General features: G+C 35.7%; 3 protein-coding genes across 5 annotated transcripts in view; 1 reads left to right on the forward strand and 2 right to left on the reverse strand.

The window, feature by feature from the left end:
• Positions 1–933: 933 nt before the first annotated feature.
• On the forward strand, positions 934–9,918 carry LOC110804679 (inositol-tetrakisphosphate 1-kinase 4). 2 transcript variants are annotated; one of them, XM_056843260.1, is made up of 11 exons: positions 1,505–1,522; positions 2,767–2,848; positions 3,409–3,441; positions 3,671–3,832; positions 6,137–6,257; positions 6,561–6,653; positions 7,321–7,440; positions 7,583–7,759; positions 8,202–8,257; positions 8,350–8,434; positions 9,270–9,918. In XM_056843260.1, exons 5-11 carry the CDS (start codon positions 6,164–6,166, stop codon positions 9,356–9,358), a joined length of 714 nt encoding a protein of 237 aa, XP_056699238.1. In that variant the 5' UTR covers positions 1,505–1,522; positions 2,767–2,848; positions 3,409–3,441; positions 3,671–3,832; positions 6,137–6,163; the 3' UTR covers positions 9,359–9,918. The 2 variants fall into 2 exon arrangements, with proteins under 2 accessions (XP_056699237.1, XP_056699238.1); XM_056843259.1 differs by lacking the exon at positions 3,671–3,832 and having other exon boundaries at positions 934–1,522.
• A 1,261-nt stretch (positions 9,919–11,179) lies between these two features.
• LOC110804670 (F-box/kelch-repeat protein At1g22040) lies at positions 11,180–14,436 on the reverse strand. The gene is made up of 2 exons (XM_022010277.2): positions 14,214–14,436; positions 11,180–12,783 (listed from the first exon to the last, which is right to left on the reverse strand). The coding sequence occupies exon 2, from the start codon at positions 12,738–12,740 to the stop codon at positions 11,373–11,375; it is 1,368 nt and encodes a 455-aa protein (XP_021865969.1). The 5' UTR covers positions 12,741–12,783; positions 14,214–14,436; the 3' UTR covers positions 11,180–11,372.
• A 2,529-nt stretch (positions 14,437–16,965) lies between these two features.
• The window catches only part of LOC110804466 (serine/threonine-protein kinase TOR), a 41,253-nt gene continuing 35,885 nt past the window's right edge, over positions 16,966–22,333 (reverse strand). For both annotated transcript variants that reach the window (XM_056843261.1, XM_056843262.1), the window contains exons 49-57: positions 22,122–22,295; positions 21,875–22,003; positions 21,693–21,776; positions 19,035–19,096; positions 18,880–18,952; positions 18,667–18,801; positions 18,224–18,397; positions 17,881–18,143; positions 16,966–17,173 (exon numbers count right to left, since the gene is read on the reverse strand). In XM_056843261.1, coding sequence (XP_056699239.1) covers positions 17,155–17,173; positions 17,881–18,143; positions 18,224–18,397; positions 18,667–18,801; positions 18,880–18,952; positions 19,035–19,096; positions 21,693–21,776; positions 21,875–22,003; positions 22,122–22,295 — 1,113 coding nt within the window. In that variant the 3' untranslated portion in view covers positions 16,966–17,154. The remainder of the gene's footprint in view (positions 17,174–17,880; positions 18,144–18,223; positions 18,398–18,666; positions 18,802–18,879; positions 18,953–19,034; positions 19,097–21,692; positions 21,777–21,874; positions 22,004–22,121; positions 22,296–22,333) is intronic.

The raw sequence follows: 22,333 nt of genomic DNA on the forward strand, positions 1-22,333 counted from the left end.
ATTTGGCTCAAATGGTGGCGTTTTGGCCAAGGTGGTAGAGTATACTAAGATTACAACAAGTGATTAACAAGCTACCAATCGCATACTATACGTGCACGATTTCGTCGAATACAAACTTTTATATAAGACAATCTTATACAATTAACCTAAAAGACTGGTTTGGTGTCATATAAGTTAAGCAATGAAATTAATTAGTTAAACACTGAAACTAATTAGTTAAAAAAATGAAACCAAACAATCAAAACGGTCTTTTCAGTAAGATGGTCTTACACAAAATTAGTCGTTGAATAAAAAATCGGAGTTTAAGTATTTAGATATTTTTCTTTTATCATGAGTATTTCGGAAATTATATTCTTTTTGTCCTAGTTGTTTCATTCTCTTTTAGTCCGTAAATCTAAATAGATAAATTAAAGGGAGAAAAAATGACAACAAAACAATTTGAAAATGGTACCGAATGAAGCGTTTTCTAAAAGAAGGAAATTATCGAATTGAGCTCAAGCATAGAATTAAGCATATCGTCATGGCTTGCTTGCTTCCCGGATAGTTCGTGACAAATATTCTATGAAGTATAAAAATTGTGTGATTCAAAGACACCATCAATCCATTCATTAATAAGTGAATCTTATCAACACAAATGAAATCCGAAAAAAGAGCGAAAAATAAGGAAATGCATAAAAAAATACAAGTACTGTATTGATTTCGCTTTTTATGATTGCTCGATGTCGTATGTACCTATTCATAATACACCGTTCTGATTCTTTTTCGCGTTTTAGTACTAACATTATATTCCTATTGAGATTATGATTGTGCAAATTACATCATAATAATTTGTACAAGTGGAAAAGATAACACACAAGTACACAAGGATTGAATATTTCACAAACACACTAGTACAAGTAGTAGATAAGAATAACAAAGCACAACCAAGTAACTAAATTTAGACCAATAGAACATTCCAAAGCCTTTATACTTAAATTCTCTTCATTTCCCCAATTTCCCCTCTTTTTCTCTCTCCTCCTCCATCACCTTCCTCTCAAATCCTCCCTCCTAAACTCTGCTAAATCAGAATCTTCGCTTCCTTTTACCCTCATTCTTCGCTTTTCATTCATCTCCACACGCCATTAACAAACTCCAATTGAACTTAGACACAGATTATTGAACGATTTAAAAGAGAGAAGCACAATCGTCGTTGACTGAAAACTTTTCCGAAATTCGATCATTGTGATTTTTTTTTGAGTTTCCGCCATTTTTTTTTAATTGTGCAATACCTGTGATTTCATCTTGAATTTGGTGTTTCTTTGACGGAATTTGGAGTTTATTCGGGTATGAGGTTAGACGGAGTAGAGATCAAAGAAATCGAGTATGAAGAGGAGACAGAAGGTGGTGAAGAAATGAATTCAGTTTCAAATTCGGATTCTCTGTCGACTAATTTAGGGTTTTCTCGGCAAGTTGTTGTTGGTTACGCGTTAACGACGAAGAAAAGGCAGAGTTTCTTGCAACCTAAGTTTGAAGTCATTGCTCGGTATATGATTACACATTCTTTTTGCCTTTTCTTTTTGTTTCTTTTTTTGATTTTTTCAAGTTATAGAAATGTGATTTTGTCAGTTTGTTTAACCGCCATTGTTGTCTGTTTACAATTATCAGAATGAATTTAATTTATTTATTTATTTTATTACTTAGATTTCTTGTTGCTTGTAGTCAATGTTGCGTAATTAGACGACTTTTCTTTTTTGAAAAATAAGCAATTTATGGAATATTCCTGGAGTACCTAAATTACCTAATTACTCCCGCCTAATTTTTAACAAAGAAATCAAGTCGATGCCTTTGAAGTACCTAAATTACCTAATTTACTCAAAATACACTGTTGAAATCGTAAAATGTTACAAGTATTATCTATCCTTCTACTGCACCTTTGAAATAATTTGCTACTGTGCGCACCACTGTAATACTCCCTCCATTCCTAAATGATGTTCCTGTTTGGAGTTTGGGGTGGAAAATAAGAAAATGAAATCTTGTAATGATTGGGTGTAAGAGTAATGATTGGGTGTAAAAGAAAGTAATAAATAAATGAAGGAAAATTAATAAAGAAATGAAGGGGAGATTGATATATTTATTAAAGTAATAAAAAATCATAAAAGTGGGGTTGGGTGGGTGAATGGGGAAATGTGAATGAATTAAATAAGGGATGATGGGGAGATTTATGGTAATAAGTCATGTCCAAAAATAGAAACAGGAACATCAAATAGGAACGACATTTATAGAAACAGGAAGATAAAAAAGGAATGGAGGGAGCACTATATTAGAAGATATATATGATGATATGCACACAACACTTAATTACGAAAGCATCCCCTCGTGGCCTAATGTACTTGACCTTCTCTCGTTATGGAAATAATGGAATTGCGTTGGTGCTTAAAGGATTCAATGATTAACAGTCATCATCTGCATTTTCTTGGTTTCTATATTTGCCTTTAGTTTTTGGTCTGTTAAGGTACTTTGTAATTAGTTGAGTCAAAGAGTGTGTCGCTAGCTTATGGTTTAAGGCGAATGGGGCTTTTCCAAAGGGATTGTACTAACTTCTAGTTCTGTTTTTGTGTCTCTTTGAGAGGATGCATTTCCCTCTTGTTTTACTTTTAATATCTCTTGTGAAGTTTTAACAAAATAAATATTGGTGTTTGGTGAAAAACAAAACAAAACACAAAGTCTAGTTATTATTTGTACAAGTATTCTCTAAAAGAGGCTTAACTATAGCTTGGTTTGATGCAGAAATAAAGGGATTATACTTGTTCCCATCGACCAACATCGGCCGCTAGCAGACCAAGGTCCTTTTGACATTGTTTTGCATAAGGTTAGTCTTTACTATTTGTTTTTTGACTCTGATTCTGTTCTTGCCCTTTTTTCTTGTCTCTAGTCTCTCCTTATGCTAATGAATTGACAACCAGTGGTGTCCTCATTGACTCAACATATTGCACTTTCAATACATTGGCTTATAAATATTTGGATGCCTTTCTGTTTCTACAATGTTCTTCAACTCATTTACATTGTTGAATTATCTATGATTATTCTTCATACTACAAAGAGGTCAAAAAGGAATCTTTGGCAATTGTCATTACTTGTTTAATTTGGAAATATATAAATTTGTTCTCTAGTGTGCTGTAGACTGTAGTTGGTGCATTGTAGGCTTTCAGTATAGAATTATTCATGGAAAGTCTGGAATCAATGTTGATTATGGAATTCCGAGTATTGAGGTTTCCAAGGATTTGTCTTATTTTTCATATTCATTCATGGTCAAAGCTACCTTTGCAAACTCATTCATGGTCAAGATGAGCATAATTCTTTTGTTAGCTTTTGCTTGGCTGCATGCCACAACCATGTCACTCTCTCTGATTACTCTTGTGTTCCTTACAGCTATTGGGCAATGAATGGAGCCAGGTTCTTGAAGTAAGTCATCCTTTGTGAACTTTTTTCTAGTGATGCTTGAATCAGCTTTTATGTAGTTATAGGATGTTGTTCTTGCTGATGTTTCTGATAATAATATGGTGGTCCTTAGCTTTTATAACAATAATGTTCTTTTGGATAGTTGGATCTCATATGACATTGATTGGTGGAACATTTTAATAACACACCCTTATGCTTGTAAAAACTTATTGTTGCCTAACATAATTTGCAGAATCATGCTCTGTACATCATGAACCATCACAAGATATTTATGCTTGGTCATTCAAGAGTTCAGACAAGTTAGGGTCGACTTTCTGCTTCAATCTGGATAACTTGTCCAGGAGTTATTAGGCATGGATGCAAAAAATACTGCATTGCTGAATCCGTTGTTGTGGTACCGCTGCCTTGTACTGTATATGCTGATATGACTGGTTTTTATCTTAGTTGGCTGTTGGTTCTGGTCTTGGTAATTATGAAGTGTCCATTTTGTGTAATCACCGTTATCAAATCTAGTTATTAACTTGTCCTCATCTGGCTTAAATTTCCTATAGAACTGTTGATATAGGTTTTAAGGGGCTGAACTAAGAAAAACTTGTTGTCCGTGATGTGCATCTATTGCTGTCTCATTTGTAATGTTGTATTGAGAAGATAGAGGTGTTTGTTTCTAAGTTATTGCACTTTATCAATGTGTTTTTGCTTTATTCTCTAGGCTATCCTCATCAGTGCTTATCTCTCCCCAATTTTTTTTTTAAAGTTTTTTATTTCCTTCTCTTGCCTTCCTTCGTCAGTGCTTGACCCCTTCCCTGTTTTCTTTAACCCCTTGAGCCTTGGGTGAGAGGCACTTTCAAAAGCTTCAAGAAAGAGAAATTGGGAATCTTGAGGAACCACAATCACATCCAAAAAAAATTAACTAGTTAAATATTAGTGTAGCCACTATTGGTGGAAATGATAGTAGGATGATGGAGAAGTTGATCAATTCACCTTTTCCTAGGTTGATCATTAGGAAGAATAGGAAGTGTATGGCAGTGATTGATGATGAGGATAAGATTGAAATTGGCTTAGAGAGGAGAGAGAAAATAATATATATTTGTTAGGAAGATGTGGAAGTGTTTAGGAAGAATAGGAAGTGTATGGCAGTGATTGATGATGAGGATAAGATTGAACTTGGCTTAGAGAGAAGAGAATAAAATAATACGAAGTATATATTTGTTAGGAAGATGTGGAGCAGGAGGCTGATGGCTTCTTATTACACGGGCAGCCTTTGAAAGAATCGTACTTTTGAGGAATTTAGGAGTTGTTGCTTTCAAGGATATTAGCTGTAGATCGGTGGTGATAGTGGAAGAAGGGAGAGTTGTGGATTTTGTCCTCGGTTTTCTTTTAACCAATACCTTTGAGTAATAATGTCCCGTTACCATTGAAGAAAGGGAGTAGAAAAATCTCTCAACATGTGTTAGCCTGCTTCTGGGTATAAGGAATAAGGTTAGAAATCAAAACCATGGTGTTTTGTTAGCAGAAATAAATCCCTCTTCCCTCACTCTATTTTGTCTTCGCTCTTGTGTGCTCTCCTCTCTTTCTCTCTCTCTCTCTCCCCATCTCCTTTTGTCCTTTCTTAACGTATGCTACTCAGAATAATATCTTAAGCTGACAATTAGGGTTTTTTTAGAATTGTAGAGAGGTATTTCACCAGTGATGATGTAATTGGATGTCACTTTTGGAGTGAGTTACCATGTTTCATGTTTATTTTCTAGTGTATCTAGAGCAGCATAACTGATTCTGCTATATTCTTTTTCATTTTTCTGTAGATTACTGTTTCCACAGAGATGTCTTTATTTCTGTCCTTCCCTTGGAAACAGTGTCTCTGGAATTTATCATTTAATAGGAAATTCTGCTTGCATTCAGGGAGGAAAGTAATTATATGCGTTGTCTTCATTATGCATGGCTTTGAGCAGTGTATGAGATAGTCAGGAAGCTGGAATAAAATAAAAACCATTTTGTTGCATGAAGGCTGTTGTATGAAGGTTTTTCACATAACTGTTGTCTGAAAATTGTTCCATTAGTTGTATTTGAAAAACCATGTTGTGGCCCCGTCATAGGCTGTCATATAATCATATCTGCGTTAGCCATTGTAAGCTTGTAACTCCGTTATTGAAGTTCTTAAGTCACTTAAGTGTATTGCTGTCTTTATACTATTGAATTTCACCATAAGAAATTTTTGGTCTCATGCTTAAGCCACTACAAATGTTTATAATCTCTTTTATCTTTAGGAATTAACTAGATTTGGTGTCAAACTTACAAGTACTAGGTCATGTCTAACAAGTATATGTGATTTTTTTTTTTTGATGATGAAATGGATACTTTTCAATCTATCAGTTCATATCGCAACGTTTTTCACATGCGGGGTAACACCTGAGAAGTTGCATTTCTGTATTCCTGAGATTGCCACACTAATGAAGACCCTGACAGCATTTGGAAACTTTTTGAATACATTGGTTATTATATTTCACATTAACATGTAGTAGTGTTTAAAGTGAATCTTCTGTAGAGGATTTAATATATACATGTGGACAACTAAATCTGCACATCTCATGAAATAGGATTGTCATCTCCGTGGTGTTTCATGTACTAAGGTGCTTAAGTCTCACAGAAGAGGTTTTGAACTTTAATCTTACCATTTTCTCTGTCCAATATCATTTTGAAGGATTTCAGACTCAAGCATCCAGATGTAATGGTTCTAGATCCTCCTTATGCAATACAATGTGTGAGAAATCGACAGTCCATGCTTGAAGATGTTGCTGCTTTGGACTTGGCTGATTCTTATGGTAAACCTTGTTACATGTTGGTTGTTGTAGATCATATGCCTATTGCCGAGTGCTGACATCTATCTGATTTTGATTATATTGCTCAACTTCATCTTATAACAAGATTTCTACAATTCTTTCTCCCTTTGCCTTTTAAATAATTTTCTTTTATTGATTTTGGAGAATACTTCTTGCACTGCTTAGGTTGTATTTGGATTCCCTATTCCTTGATTCCATTTGTCTGCTTCTTGGGTATTCGTTCTGTATTCATTTTCGTCTTAACCAGAGATACTGATGTTGATGTTATTTATTTATGTCCCGTAGGTAGAGTATGTGTGCCTAAACAGCTGGTTATCGAGAAAGACCCTACATTGATTCCTGCTGAGGTTGCTAATGCTGGATTGAAACTTCCATTAGGTATGAAATCTTTGTTGAATTTCTGGCCATAGTAAATCGCTGCTTGTGTCTCGTTTACCTGCTTTTGGTAGTGAACATGAGATACTCATGACATTTAGATAGAGGTTTTACTAGTGCCCATAAGACAAGTGAATTTAAAATGAAGTGTACCTTTATCACGTCTGTGTGGATGGTTGTGTGTTTTACAGAGTAGTGTTGGCATTTAGTGTCTCTCTTGAGCGTTGGTTGACTGAAAGGCGTGTAGCTTCTTAGGGAGTTAAATGATGATTTGGTATAGTCTTGTAAGGCACAAGGATATCGATGATTAATGACTGATAATGAGCCTTGAATGATGGTTAGATACTTAGATGTTGGTGGTATGTACGATTGAATCTGAGCTTTCTTGAGGTGTTGGGAAAATTATGATGCTTACCCCTACGGCCCTACCTGCCTTTAACAGGTTCTCTCGGTCAGTTGCAAAGGATTTTGGGCATTTGGCAAGCAATTTATTTTTCTTGTTGTGTTTCTTTTGTTGGTTAAGTCTCCATGTTCGAAGACAAGGAATTTATGGAGATAGAAAACACTCAAAACAGAATGTACATACCGTTATAGTTGGAATAGCTTCACAGTTAGGATGTTGGTATTTGTACAGTGAACTTGAACTTGGGTTTTTGGATCTTAATTGCAGTGTCAAAACCATTGTTTGTGGATGGAAGTGCGAAGTCACACGAACTCTTCCTTGCTTATGATAATGTGTCTCTGTCGAAGCTTGAGCCTCCATTGATTCTTCAGGAGTTTGTTAACCATGGTAAGTTACTAATAAACTGATGTAGTGTCATCATTTGTCATTTCCCCACTACCTTTCTGTGAAAGATATGCAGAGCAATCTTATGAATATTTTTTTTGATATTTTCTTTTTACTCAAATCAAATCTCGTGTTCCAAATGCAGGTGGTGTCATGTTTAAAGTCTACGTGGTTGGAAATTCTATAACAGTTGTAAGGCGATTCTCTCTACCAGATGTCTGCAAGCGAGAGCTCTCCAAGTATGCTGGGGTTTTCCAGTTTCCAAGGGTTTCATGTGCTGCAGCAAGTGCTGATGAGGCAGATCTGGATCCCGGTGTTGCTGGTAAGACCTTGTTATCATCCACCAAAAAAAGAAGAAAAAAGTAGTTATTAAGCCAGTTGTGCTTGCTAATATAGCAGTTCGGATTTCTGAAACGACAAATAAACTGACCCCGTAAAAAGAAATGATAGTAACACTGTATAACATGCTGGATGTGAGGCACAATGTGTTCCATATAAACTTTATGTTATCCAATAATTTAACTATTAGCATGAGAGGAGTTGTTGTGACTTGTGGTAAAATAATGTTTCTTTTGACTTTGCTGCAAAATTAGTCACTTGACTCATTTTAAAGTTAATTACTTATCTGTTGTTTGATAACCCCCGTATGTCAAGGAAAACACAACAAGGTGAAAAGGGCGTGTGTAATTTTTTGAATTTTGGAAAAGGTGCTTCTCCAGTGTTTTTTATTTTTGACAGAATTGCATTGTATTTGATTTGTACAGAGCTTCCTCCAAGACCGATGCTTGAGAGACTTGTTGGGGAGCTTCGCCGTCGAATGGTAATTCCCTGTTGTGCGAGTGTTTTACCCTTCCGGAGAATACAAGTTTTTTTAGTCATAGTTCTGCTTCTAACCCTTGCTGTATCATTCAGGGGCTTCAGCTGTTCAATATTGATATTATCCGTGAGCATGGGACAAGAGATCTATTCTACGTAATTGACATTAATTACTTTCCTGGTTAGTTTCTTCATCTATCTCGAATTTTGAGAGCCCCCTCTCCCCAGTATGCACTAAGTATAAAAGGTCATGATCAGTGGCGGTGCCAGAATTTTTTTGTTAAGGGTTCGGAATTCCCAAAAAAACAAAGAAATTAGTTAATTGTTCAGAGTTTTCGAAAAATAGTAATAGTTAATTGATTGAATAAAGGGAAAAGACCCCCTAAACTACTGAGATTCTCGTCGAGTACAAAGGATAGACAAAGAACAATAACTATAGAAAAATAGAAAACAAAGGATGAACAGAACAAACTAAAAAAAATATAGAAAAACAAAGAACAATAACTATAAGAAAAGGGAAAACCAAAGAAAAACGATTAAATAACTGAGTATAAGAAAGGCGTGTTGCTGGGAATCGATCCCGCGTCTATAAGGTATTAGAGAGGGTATTGGACCACTGAGCCAAGTTTATTCATCTCTATAGTTGTGCGCGGAACTGTATGAGTTATTGTTTTTCTTTTTTTTTCTTCTTCTTCAGATTTACAATATCCAGTAGGGGTTGAACCCACTGAACCCCTACCCCTACTGGCACCGCCACTGGTCATGATTGATCATCTTATTTTAGCTTGGGGTACAATATAAAAGTTAATCAAAACATATTAAAAGTTACAAAAAAAACTAGGTAAAAGTTACAAAAACCGGGTAAAAGTTATTATGGTGTACAATAAATTTTATTTTTATTGTACACCTTGTGTGTGCAAGACCTTTTGACAACACAAAACATCATGATTGATCATCTTATTTTAGCCTGAGGTACAATTCATTTTAATTGTGAATTTGGCACTTCCATTTACCAGGTTATGGAAAAATGCCTGGATATGAAAACATATTTGCTGATTTCCTGGTGGGTCTTGCGGACAGTAAACAGCGGAAGCAGCTTCATTAGTAAGTTCAGAGGTTAATGACGCCATTTGGCATTTAACCTGCGTACAGCTTTTGGCCGTTCCATGGAAAAGTTGAGTACTACAACATGTCATGATATTGGGTTTTTCTAATTGCTAAGATTGCTTTACTGGTATGAATGAGACCCTCTGCAAATGCTTTAGCTTTTTTATAACAGTTAAAGCATTTATTAAGGTTCATATGCTGTAAAGCAAATAAGCAATCTTGTTGATGTAAATATGCAATCAGGTCATAAGGGGGACTTTGATCGTGATTTCTGGTGGAAATTTGGGGTTATAATGGCTGAATGCAATTACAAGTGAAGCTATGTAGTTCATCCTCCAATCATCCTTCATTTGATTTTTCCTTTTTAGATTCTTGATTCAATCTAATCCTAGCAACTTAGAAAATAAAGTTCATATCTCTTGTCTATAACTTGAGTTAATAATTTGGTTGGTTTCGTTTTTTGTACTTTAACAGACTCCAAGTGGATGTTTCAGAATCCTTTTGATTGTTTTGGCAGGCTAATATTAGTCTTTGAAGTGTTTGTATTTTAATTTTTAATCCTCGATTGCATTTTTTACTTTGTTTAGTGGTTATCGTTTTAAGCTTGAATTTGTTAACTTATGAGGCATATCTGATCTTTTGATCTACAGTACATTGCCCTTGTACTTTGGAGCTTATAGTCTTCCCATAACGATGTGCATGGTTTTTACATGATGAACAGGCAAATAGTGAAAATTATTAGATGTACTCGAGTGCACAATGCAGTTGTGCATCCAAAGGTATTTTTATGCACATGCACATTTCCTCACGTCTAAGAGAGAAATGTGAGAGGGTGCACCGTACGTACACCAGGGTGTACGTACGGTGCACCATGGTGCACCTAATATGTTCTAGGCAAATAGATATGAAAATTCTCCAGATACCAAATTGTGGGCGTTTGGTTATGCACCTATGCTGGTGCAGGGATCAATGACGTGCTCTGCATAATTTTGGTATGGCTTGGCCCAAGTATGAGAGTGGTGACTGGTGAGACAACGTGCCTTGGCCAGGACAAGGTGTAAGCACAGATGCACGGTCCAATCCGAAAATGACCCACAAGCTAAGCACTGAGAGCTGGAAGGGTTGTGCTAGGCAATTCGGGTCGATGGGTTGGGTTTGGCTTTGGGTCAATTTTGGGTGTGTTAAAAAGTATCATAAATAATGTAAAACTTGATATTAATACATAATGTGATAAATGGCTTAGTCGGGTCAAATCGGGTTAAATTCAGGTTCGGTTCAAGTATGTCTCAACAACTTCAGGTCGGGTATGACTCGGGTTATCTGGTTGAGTCAGATATTGCCAGCTCTACAACAAACACGAGAAATGGTCTTTCCACCTACAAACTCAAATGTCATTTACTTCTACTCGTAAATGTTAAGTAGTGTCAAGAAAAACAAAACTATGTCGTACTAGAATGATAATCTCTGTATAGAAACGGAAAATTCAACCTAAACTAACAACAGGCAAACAGAAACTATACTCCATCATGCTTATATTGTGCCGTGAAGTTAAAGTGATTTTGAATAAGATACTTGTATACAATAACTTCATAGCTATTTATATAGGTGACTCCTATAAAATGCTGATTAACTTTTTGGAAAAAGAGTGGTAGACAGAGTTGAACATGGTATTGTCCTAGGAGTATTATACTGTGTGGTATACAAGTTCTATATAAGAATATACGAAGTACCACAATCCAAAACTGCCCAAAATCTCGACGAAGGAAAAGTAGTGGGTGGGTCCCGTGCGAGGGTAGCCCAGAGGATTTCTTCTTACCAGTAAAAAAAAAGAAAAAGTGTACTCCTTTAACCATGCACAATTTCAAAGAGCGCGATTATTCATATGGTATACTTCCAGCCTTTCCCTTGGGGCAAAGACATCTAGAAGTAGAACTAAGTGAAGATGCATCAAACTCATCCATCAAAAGCTAGCTGTGAAAACCTAATAATATTAACTGCAACAATATTCAGAATCAAATACTGAGAATTTGACAGCTAACCAACTCAGCAGGCCCAGCTCTCCTTAATGCAATGACTTTCCAAATAGCTTCTGATGAAGAAGATGCAACAGAACTTTCAGTTGAAGCTTGCAAAACTGCAATATCAGAATTTGCATCTTTAATAATCACATGAAGCTTTCCATGGAAACCAGCCAATAAGTATGGAGATTCTGCATCAGTTTGATCATGAGTCATAGGAACTTCTGCAGAAATAACTTTCCAAGAATCATCTCTTTGATCATACACTTTAATCTTAGCATTATCCAAAGAACCAGACAAATCCAGAGCGTATAATTCATCATCAACTACAACACTCAATTTGGTTCCTGCTTGTTTAGCAGGCCAACCTTCACCCATTCCAACAGGCATTTCAGTCCACGAATTTGATTCCGGGTCGTATATCTCTCCACCAGCATCAACAAAGAAAGGCCAGCAATATAAACTTTGAGGCACGTATAGTTTACCATTGTATGTTGTCAATCCTGTTGCTATTGGCTTAAGAAGATCAGCTAAAAAAGCTGTTGGCATAATCTGAGCCTTAGCAAATGGCATACTGGGAATTTCAGACCACTGATCTGTTTCAGGGTCAAAAACTTCAGCACACTGTAAAGGAGTTAACCCACCTCTGTACCTGCTAACTCCTCCAACAACATAGAGTTTGTTGTTTAAGACTCCTGTTTTACTATAAGCTCTACCAGTTAACATGGGGGTCACTTCATTCCAGGTATTTAGGATTGGATCATAGCGTCGAACACACTTCAAAGCCGAGGTCCTTGAAAGTCCCCCAACTACATAGAGACAACCATTTACGGCCGCAACTGAACAGCCACAAAAAGGAAGTTTATCTAATGGATCACCTCCACCAAGCCATCCTCTTATAGCTTCAGCTATTTTCACTCTTGATCCCAAAGAGTTCCACATTTGAAGGATCGCTAAGCCTCTACGAGATTCGTCTTGGGTTGGGTCATGAGGCATTGGGGGTAACTTTTGCCATCTTTGAGAAATTGGGTCCAAAGCATACCATAATAAGTTTTCATCAACCCGAGAAAGTATGAAAAGCCAATCTTCGGTTGTCTTGAACTCTTTTCTTAGGTCATATATTTCTGAAGTAGATAAAGCTTCTTTCCAAGTCCGTGAAACTAACTTCAGTTGTAAATAGTAAATTCTAGGTACTCTTGCAAGAATCTGGAGAGATAGTTCATTTGGGAGAAACGGTATTAGTCTCGTGTTATGATCAAAGCAGCCCGTTACCCTTTGCCGCTTGCAAGCGCCACTGGTTGTACCCTCATAGTTCTGATTGTTACCGTCACTGGAACTGTTTAGGCTGAATATACCACCCATTAAGTCCAGCAGGTCTATTCATAACCAAATAAATATACAAGTCCTTCATGCAGAAAAAAGCATATGCGTTAATCCAACTAATTGACATAACTAAAGAGAAGCTTCTTGGTTAGGAAAACAATCTCTGTACGCGAAAATAACAGAAAAGGGTGAAAACAATCCAATAAATTACAAATTGAAGTATACTCGAGATGAAAAGAAACTAAAGAGGCCATTATTAGGTGCACCAAAAAGCATATGCTACTAGATAATAATGTGATCATCCACAAGGAAAACAAAGGAGTCCACCCCTTATATTCGTCCTCTTCTAGTGTTTTAAGGGAAAACAAAGGAGTCCACCCCTTATGTTTTAACTTTTAAGTACGATAATGTGACTTAAAACACTAGAAAACAAAGGAGATGGAAAGAAACTAAAGAGGCCATTAGGTGCACCGAGAATCATATGCTACTAGATAATGTGATAATCCAAAGGGAAAACAAAGGAGTCCATCCCTTATATTCTTCCCTAGATAGTTATGCGTCTCCTAGTCGCGTACTCGCGTTCTCCAGCCAACTCATATCATCCTAAGGGTATGCTTGGTATAAATTTAAGAAAGGAAATGGAAAGAAAACAAATAAGAGAGGGAAAGAGTAATACTAGCAATTACCATTATTAGTTGTTTGGTATACATCGGAAAATGAATCATTTGTAACGAATTGGGGATTGAGGAGGATAACAATTTTGTTACCTTGGGAAATAGATTGTGTTAACACACCTCTCGTACCAAACATTAGCTAATGGAAATAGTTAAGTGATTCCATTTCCATTACTTAAAAACTCTATACCAAACATGCTCTTAATGCTTAGACTTAAAACACTAGAACAAGACGACCCCGAATTGGTGGCCAAAGTGTACATTGCTAAAGTGTTTCTGTCAATTAAAACGATCCTCAACCAATGAAGTCAATATGTCTTTTATCAATCAAAATGATTCTCAACCAATGAAGTCAATATGTCTTTTATCAATCAAAACGATTCTCAACCGATGAAGTCAATATTACATCAAATCATATACAGATAATAGATTCCATTGAAATTCCAGACATTCTGTCATATAAATAAGAATCTTTGATTGTGCCTCAGACTGACCTATTCATCTTTCACACTCTGTTAACTTTATTCATAATCAACACTAAAACATGAAAATATTTCACCAACAAACTCGAATAAACAGCTTCCATAACAAAATTCCCCAAGTTATGGAGCAATTAACATTAACCTATGATTAATTATGAGCTCAAAAATAAATAAATACTTCGTAATAAACACAAAAACACAGTTACAATCAAATCGAAATTAATTGCAATTGCGAAATTTCCTGAGAATCAACACCAAAAAAGGAAAGTTTCCATTGATGGAATTCCTAAAAAGGAAAATTACAACTTCTAATTAATGAATAAATTAAAGCGTTAACTAGAAGGGGGGAACAACACCTGAGAATCGCCGCAATTTAATCGGAAGGTATTATTTGCAGAGATCTGACAGAATTAAAATTAAGAATGATAGAATCGGGTGGAAATTCAAGATTGTGAGGAGAGAGAAAGAGCAGGAGTTCCTCGAGGGAGAAAATCCATAGATATTATATACTCCTTCTCATGGTGTAGGACCATAGAAGGAAAAAGACTGTGGAACCACAAAACTACTCGTATCATATTATATATCGTCTAATGCAACAAATTCTTAATAATAATATAGATGTTTTATCCGATCTTTTTTAGTTGCAACATTGTATAGAGTAATTTTTTTTTTTAATATAACCCAAATATGATAGAAAATGTAGTTTTAATTTCATTAATAACTTTTGAAATACCATGGAAAACTACTTGTAGTATGGAATTGGATGAATTTCGTTAATAATATTTTAAAAATCATAGGACATGGATAGAAAATTCTATATCAATTTATCCGGACTCGATTCAAATTGTTATTAGAGAACAGAGGAAGTATATTAATGCCAAAATAGATTCAAATAAAGAAAGAAATAACAAAAGATAGTGTTTTTTTTTTTTATTTAAAATAAAAATGTGTTAAATAAATAGGGACGACCTTAAATACATAGTGGGGACATAAGAGTAACCGACTTTCAGCCATTTACTTACACCATTGTCTCTAACTCTCCTTCTACACTAAGCAAATACATAACATGACAATCATGTAAATACGTTGCATTTTAAATAGTACCAAAAATGAAAACAATGGTATAATAAATGAATAATGGTATTAAAAAAAGAACAAAGGTATACCATGCTCCTATAATAAACACATCACAAAATGCCGCCTCTCTAATCTCCGATCCACCCCAAGTCTTTAAGACGGTAACAAATTAACAATTACCGTCCAAGTCCATCATTGTACCATTCTCTGATTTTTACCACTAGTTCACCAGGAGGAAGGAAAAATTCGCAGTCTGTTATGTTTTTACAAAAACATAATATCAAAAAAATTCAATGAAATGATACATACTTTAATCAAAATGGTATTTTGTTGTTAATGAAGTGATACTCTTTTTAACGAAATGGTACTCTTTTTTTCAATGAAATGGTACTCTTTCTTAAGGAAATGGCACATGTTTAGCGCTGTGATGTGTTTGCTCACACATCACAACATGCCACCTCGCCGAGCTCAGTTCACTAATGAGGAAGTAAAAATCGCAATCTGTTACTTCCTCCGTTCCGCAAAGGATGCATCATTTCTATTTGCACGTATGCCAATACACTTCTTTGAACATTAATATCTCTAAATGCGTATAAGTAAAAATTATAAAAAGTTGATATTTGTAATCCTTGCATTAATACGAATTTAACAAAATCTCACTTGACTACTCCCTCCGTCCCTTAATACTCGACCTGTTTTGACCGGACACGCTTGCCAATGCATAACTTTGACCACCAATTTCTTTAACTACATATTATAAAAACTTATGAAAATATTAATATTTTGAAAATATGTATTAAGATGAATCCAAAAATATATTATATACTAACATTTGTTTTCATATACTAGAAATAAAATAGAATCAAAGTGAATTATGTGAATAGTGCAAAAAGTCAAAACGGGTCGAGTATTAAGGGACGGAGGGAATATGTTTTTTCTTACACAACAGTGAAAAAATAATTGTCAAAGTTGATTGATGAATAGTGCGCAAATGAGAAACGATGCATTTATTGTGGAACGGAGGAAGTACGTTTTTGTAAAAACATAACAGCAAAAAATTCAATAAAATGTACATGTTTTAATCGAAATGGTACTCTGTTTTTAATGAAATGGTACTCTTTTTAACAAATGGTACATGTTTTTATCGAAATGGTACTCTGTTTAATGAAATGGTACTCTTTTCAAAATAAAATGGTACTCCTTTTTAAAGAAATGGTACATACTTTTATCAAAAATGCGCTGTGATATGTTTGCTCACACATCATAACATGCCACCTCGCCGAGCTCAGTTCACTAATATCACCCATCACTGAAACTAGTGGGCCCAAACTGTGTGGACCTCTAAAAAGGGCTATTGTCCATATTCCTTGGGTTTGGTAATGTAACGAATGTTATCACCATAAAATTAACTACTCTCTTCGTTTTTTTCCCTAATATACTCACAACTGCAATAAAAATAGCAAAACGACTTGTATTTTGGACAAGAGACAACAGTATATATTTAGATTGCGTTCTATTCACCTGATTTCCACTTATTTTTCCTGAACTTATCTTATCTGAACTTAATTGAATTTATCTGAACTGATCTTAACTTATTAGAACTTATAAAAACTTATTTTAGTTATAAATTGTACTTGGCCAACCCTTATTTTTCCTGAACTTATCTTATCTGAACTTATTTTTCCTGAAATAAGTAGAAATAAGGTGAACAGAACAAGACCTTATTTAGCCCATGACATTGACCTATAGTCATAATCGAACTTATGATTATCATTTTTGAACTTATAAATATCATATTCGAACTTATTTTGCTCTGATATGTTTTTGTAAAAACATAAATAAGATGAGAAAATACTTCCTCCACTTAAAGAGGACTAGATGTAGTGGAGGGCCTATCGCCATAGACCATTTTTGGTTACGATAGTTGCTAAATATCAACAGGACAACAATAAGTTACAGAATTTGGTCTAAAAGTTTCACTTACAAATTTTCTTCCACAAGAGCCTATATATATATATATATATATATATATATATATATATTATGCTCCTTCATTGCATTATGAAATTTCTGTACAAATAATAATACAACAACAAGAATCATATATGTACACCGTCAGATCATCTACACGGATCCCTATTGCATTGATACAAAAATGAGGGAAGAAAAAGAGAAGAATAAACATATGTACATCATAAACAACATACAACCGATTGTTGCTCACCAAAATGGGCACCACCTGAAAAGATGAACGTGCATGTTAGCGGAAGAATGAGATCAAATAAAACACCAAATGCTTGAAATCAATGTTTCACTAGTTACATGTAAATTGCAAACAGAGATGGAAACAAGATTCATGCATTCATAGGTTGGCATAATGAGTTCACATTTTAAGATGGAAATAGGAAAGGGAAGGAGTGCAAAATGAGGAAACAAAATTTTGATGGGTCAAATGTAGACAAATATTAAGAGCCAGAGATCTTATTAGGTTCTAATGAGCTCATTTCAAGTAATTATACTTTCCTAATGGTTTTCATATGTATACCATAATCTATCACATTGAAGATTGCAAAGTTGTTACACAACGAAAATAGCTTGCTGTACTTATTTACATATGAAGTATATTATTTGAGAAAATCTTTGCAAAGGTGCCTAAGCTTAAATAAGAACTAGCTGAACTGGCCTCTTTAGAGAAATACAGCCAACTAAAAAGCACCTGGTCCACTCACACATCCAAACGAAAAGAAAAGTCTCAAAGCACCTGTTATACCTAATTAACAAAATTATTGACTATCAAATCTTTGTACAAAAGTAACCAAGTTAAGGAGTCGGTGAAAACAACCATACATTTGTCCAGTCATGCTCATTAGTGGTGTCAGCGTGTAATTAGGTGTTTGGAGGAGAGAAGGGGGGGGGGGGGGGGGGGGGGAGGATCAGGATTCATACCCGACGTAATTTTGACATAAATTCTCATATGAAGTGGCCTGAGCTATTAACTTTTGAACCTGTACTTTGACAGATAAGCCATGTTCAACTTCACGAGCATCTCCTGATGCTGCGTTACTACTGTCTGCTGCACATTGGACTGCAACAGCAGAAGTAGACACTGTAGAAAAGTCACGCCCAGTAAGCTTATTACTCATCCGAGCCATAACCATCACAGCGCGCTCATTCAGAACCTCATTAGCATCTCCGAGTTGATTAACAGCCTAAGGGCAGTAAAACAGAAAAGATTAGATCAACATCAGAATGTTACACCTACACAAGTCCTTTGTGGGATTTCTCAAACCTGAAGTAGTTCTCTTTCTCGAACACCACGCTGGGGATGTGAAAGATTATTACTCGCAGAAGGTTCTTCACCATTAATGACAGCAGGGATATGAGCACTTGCAAGGGTAGAGATTTGTGGAACTTCGTTAAAGTTGAAAAGACGCCAATTAATAAGAGGATCATGTACAAAAGCCTACACCAAAAAGGTGAACAGTGGGTTAGAGAGCCATCATATTTTATTATTTCATGCCAGTTGAGAACCCACTCAAGGCAGCAAAGAAAATTTTGAACTAGCTAACTCAAGAGAGCTCCTAAGTCCTAACACCACGTGGTGAAAAGAAAACTTCCAGTGACAATCCAAATCATGGTTCACCAAGAATTACCAAGACATCTCTGAAGCAATCCCAACATTCGTATATTGACAAGCTGGAAACGTTAAGTAAAGAACACTGGTATTTTTACCTCCATCATAGCCATGACACTGTCCTTGTTTGTTCGCAGAACTTGCATCACATTTTCACATGTTGTGCGGAAGGTACCCTCTATTCCACTGACTTCCATGGCTTTTACAAGCATTCTAGTCAAGCGAAAAGGCACCTGCAATTATAAGGTTAATTACATGCAACTCTCTAACCAGAAACCACAATACCCCGGAAGAAGAGAAAGCATGTTGACCTTTTCAGGGAATTTCTCTCTGTTCATGGATGCTTCAAAGCAGTCCCCAAAATCAATATGCAATATTTTCCCACTGAAAAGCAGAACAGGTAACAAAAGTAAGTCAAATATAATATTAGCTTCAATAAGGCACATCAAATACATTACATCAATACCTGTAACGATGTAGCATAAGATTACTTGGGTGTCGATCACCCAAGCCAAGAAGGTACCCGACCTGACAGACATTCAATGCAAAAGTATTAGCCTTGCCCACATAGGAGATGGGGTCCGATGAAAAATACATGCTGAGTTTCAAAGCAAAAGAAAATCACTATTACTATCCAGAGAAGTGATTTAAAAAGGATTGCAGGCTCAAACGGCAACTTTGATGCGCCACACAGCCACAGCTGTCTCAGTTTGCTTTATTTTACCGACTGATTTGGTTGAGATAATCAGACATGGTCTGCCATTAAGTAACAGGGTCAAAGAAAGAACTAGACCTTGTAGGTTACGTCTACATCAGGGGCGAGTGATCCAGAAATATTAAAACGGGTGACAAAATTAAAGATTCGTGTAACAATGTTACTTGAAAAAAAAATGTAGAAGTCGCACACATAATCCAAAATCCAAATAACAATACATTCATAAATGCTATTCTGTAATTAATACTCCCTCCGTCCCTTAAAAGACTGTCACATTGCAAATTTTGCGATCAAACTTTTAAAAAGTATACCATGAATTTTCATTGAAGTATTAAAATAGGAAAATTTGATTCTAAATAATCCAACCATTGCGCGGTTCGCTAATAATCCACCTATCAAATTAATGTTAATAATCCCAACTATACCCGGTCTTCTCATTTTAATCTCAACTATAGTTTAACCTAGAATAATCCTAAATATGTGGACAGTGGTACTAAAACAGTCTCCTCCATTTAGTTACCTGTTACACCAGGTAATTTCATTTAATGTGGGCCGCATCTCCTACATTGCCAATCTGCCATACCTCAACCTCAACACTATTCTTCTTCTTCCTTATCCTTATCACCAAACTTGATATTTCTCCATTGTTCTACCCCTTAAATTCCCCACTTTCCCCATTATTATGCTCCAACTTCACAGAACTAAGCTCAAATTCTCAATTCCATTAAAACCCCTTTTCAATCTACTCAAACCCCAATTTAAATTTCAAAAACTCTACCCATTTCAGAAACCCCAATTCAACAAATTCCCAGAGAAACCAACAAATTCTTTCATCAATTACACAATTCAAACTACTTTCATTTCTAGCTCACGTGACAGGGGGTCAAAGAAAAGTAAAATATCAAACCCCAGAATTCCAGTCCAAAATCGACGCAGTTAAGTAGAGACTACAAATTTTCTAGTTGAAAGTGAAGCTGAAAAATCAAGCTTATGATATATCAACAATCCTCCATCGACATAATTAAATTAAAGCACGAAAATTAATTTCAAAAATTATTGATAGTTCATGAATACATTTTTTTTTTTGGTTGAGAGGTGACAATTTTATAGTGTAGTACTGTAGTGTTGCTCCAAGTTGCGTTTTCTTTTTCATGGTGATGGATTCCGTTATGCAATTTTCTTTGATTGGTGAGAATGGAGGAGAGAACATGAGGATTGAAGGTGTCATAGGTGGATGTGAAGGTGGGTGATGTGGTGGCAGAAGATGGGAGAGGAAGGAGAGAAGCAGAGAGATAGAGTTGTGGCGTTGATCTGGTATGGAGGAGAGAGTGTGGAGAGCCTCTAAATTACATTAAGGGAAAATTTGCTGGTTTAAAAGGTTACATGTAATGGGAGACTGTTTTGCGAAGTGTATGCTGATAGATAGGATTATTCCGAGTTAAACGGTAGTTGGGGTTAAAATGAGAAGATCGTCAATAGTTGGGATTACTATTTATTAATTTTTCCATTTTTTCAAATAATCCTAACTTTAGGTCGTATCTTCCAATAATGGTCCTTGACACAGGTGAAGCATGGCAAGTGTCGCGGTGTAATTGGTCTAGATTATTTTTATACTTATTTTATTTAATTAAAAATTAAAATTTTCTCTTCCCTCTCCACCAACTTCCTTCTCTCTCCTTCCCCTGCACTCTCAATTTCTCTCCCCTCTTCCAAAACATGGGCTTTCTTTATTAAAAAAAAAACACTCAAACGGGCTGAAGTGTTTAATCTAATTATTTTTAATAATGGGGTCCAGAGGATCTGCCAATGTCTACAATGGTTGCGTCGGTAATTATTGAGAGTTTTCGGCAACAGATGTACAAAACATGTACTCATCTTTCTTTTTTCTTTTCATTGTTTAGCTAATTCATCACACATTAATAATTTACAGTGTTTTAACCCTTTTTTATTTTTTTCGTAACTGTTGATACCTACAGCCCTAGTATAACAAACTCCAATAGCTGTTTTTTACCCACCCACGGTTTTATGACTTCATCTTTCAAATTTACCTAGTCTTTGCAAAAAAAATAATGGATCAATCAAGAGGAATCTCCAGCTTGTGCATGGGAAGAAGTGTTGTCAGTAGGAATTCATGATGACACCATCACAGCCAAGGATGGTGTCAAGCAGTTTTTGATGCATTTAGAAGTGATGCCTGTTCACAATTAGGACTTAGGTGTAAAGTCCAGCATATATAACATTCCAGCTTTTGATAAAAAGGCTAGATAGGCATAGTCAAGAACCGGAAGAGCAATACAATCTACGCATTGATCGTTGAGGCTTTATCTTGAACAGTCGATAAAACTAAAACATTAGGCTCTAAATGCTTAATAAGCTTGTATAGCTAAAGGACCGGAAAGCAATGCATACCATGCTCATCACTGCCAAACTTCTTGTATAGTTAGTTCGCCTGTACAGCCAGACTTCTGATGTGCGACTTTTCAACCAAAGTACCTGTCCAGTAAAATATTCAACTCCTCAAGATTAAATAGTCAAATAAGAGGAAAAATAAGTGAAATGAGCTGTTGATAGATTACAGGACAATGGCACACCTTTGCTAAATCATTTCCTTCGGTATTTTGTAGAGCATACTCAAAAATTTCTACTTTGGATATGAGCGGCAAATGGTCATAGTCTGGCGAAAAGCTAAGCATCAACCTGTGTTCTTGATTTAAGGTGATCTGAAAACCATTAAGATTTTTTTCCCCCAGAGAGATGAGGACTATTAAGTTTTGGAGATCAGAGAATGGGCTAACGATGGTAATTGGTAAAAGAAACTTTCAGTCAGCTTCAACTAACCTTTCGGGCATCCCTGTACTCTCTTATGAGGTGATGTAAAGTATCACAATTAGGCACCCATCCAATTAGCCCACTATTCGGAGACAAAGGAATGACAGAATATCGTTGGATGGAAAGATCTTTTTCAGAGGTTTTTCGAGAATTCTCAAGAAGAGTATTTACTAAACCAAAAAGCTGCAAAAGATAAAACTACGTTATAAACTGCCAGCAGA

Source organism: Spinacia oleracea, chromosome 4, assembly GCF_020520425.1.
Source record: "Spinacia oleracea cultivar Varoflay chromosome 4, BTI_SOV_V1, whole genome shotgun sequence".
NCBI lineage: Eukaryota > Viridiplantae > Streptophyta > Magnoliopsida > Caryophyllales > Amaranthaceae > Spinacia > Spinacia oleracea.

Coding starts and splice junctions, on each gene's coding strand:
- LOC110804679 (XM_056843259.1), top strand. CDS start 1,326: ATGAGGTTAGACGGAGTAGAGATCAAAGAAATCGAGTATGAAGAGGAG. Junction 8,258..8,349: donor GGGAGCTTCGCCGTCGAATG/GTAATTCCCTGT, acceptor TGTATCATTCAG/GGGCTTCAGCTGTTCAATAT. Junction 8,435..9,269: donor TGACATTAATTACTTTCCTG/GTTAGTTTCTTC, acceptor TCCATTTACCAG/GTTATGGAAAAATGCCTGGA.
- LOC110804670 (XM_022010277.2), bottom strand. CDS start 12,740: ATGGGTGGTATATTCAGCCTAAACAGTTCCAGTGACGGTAACAATCAG.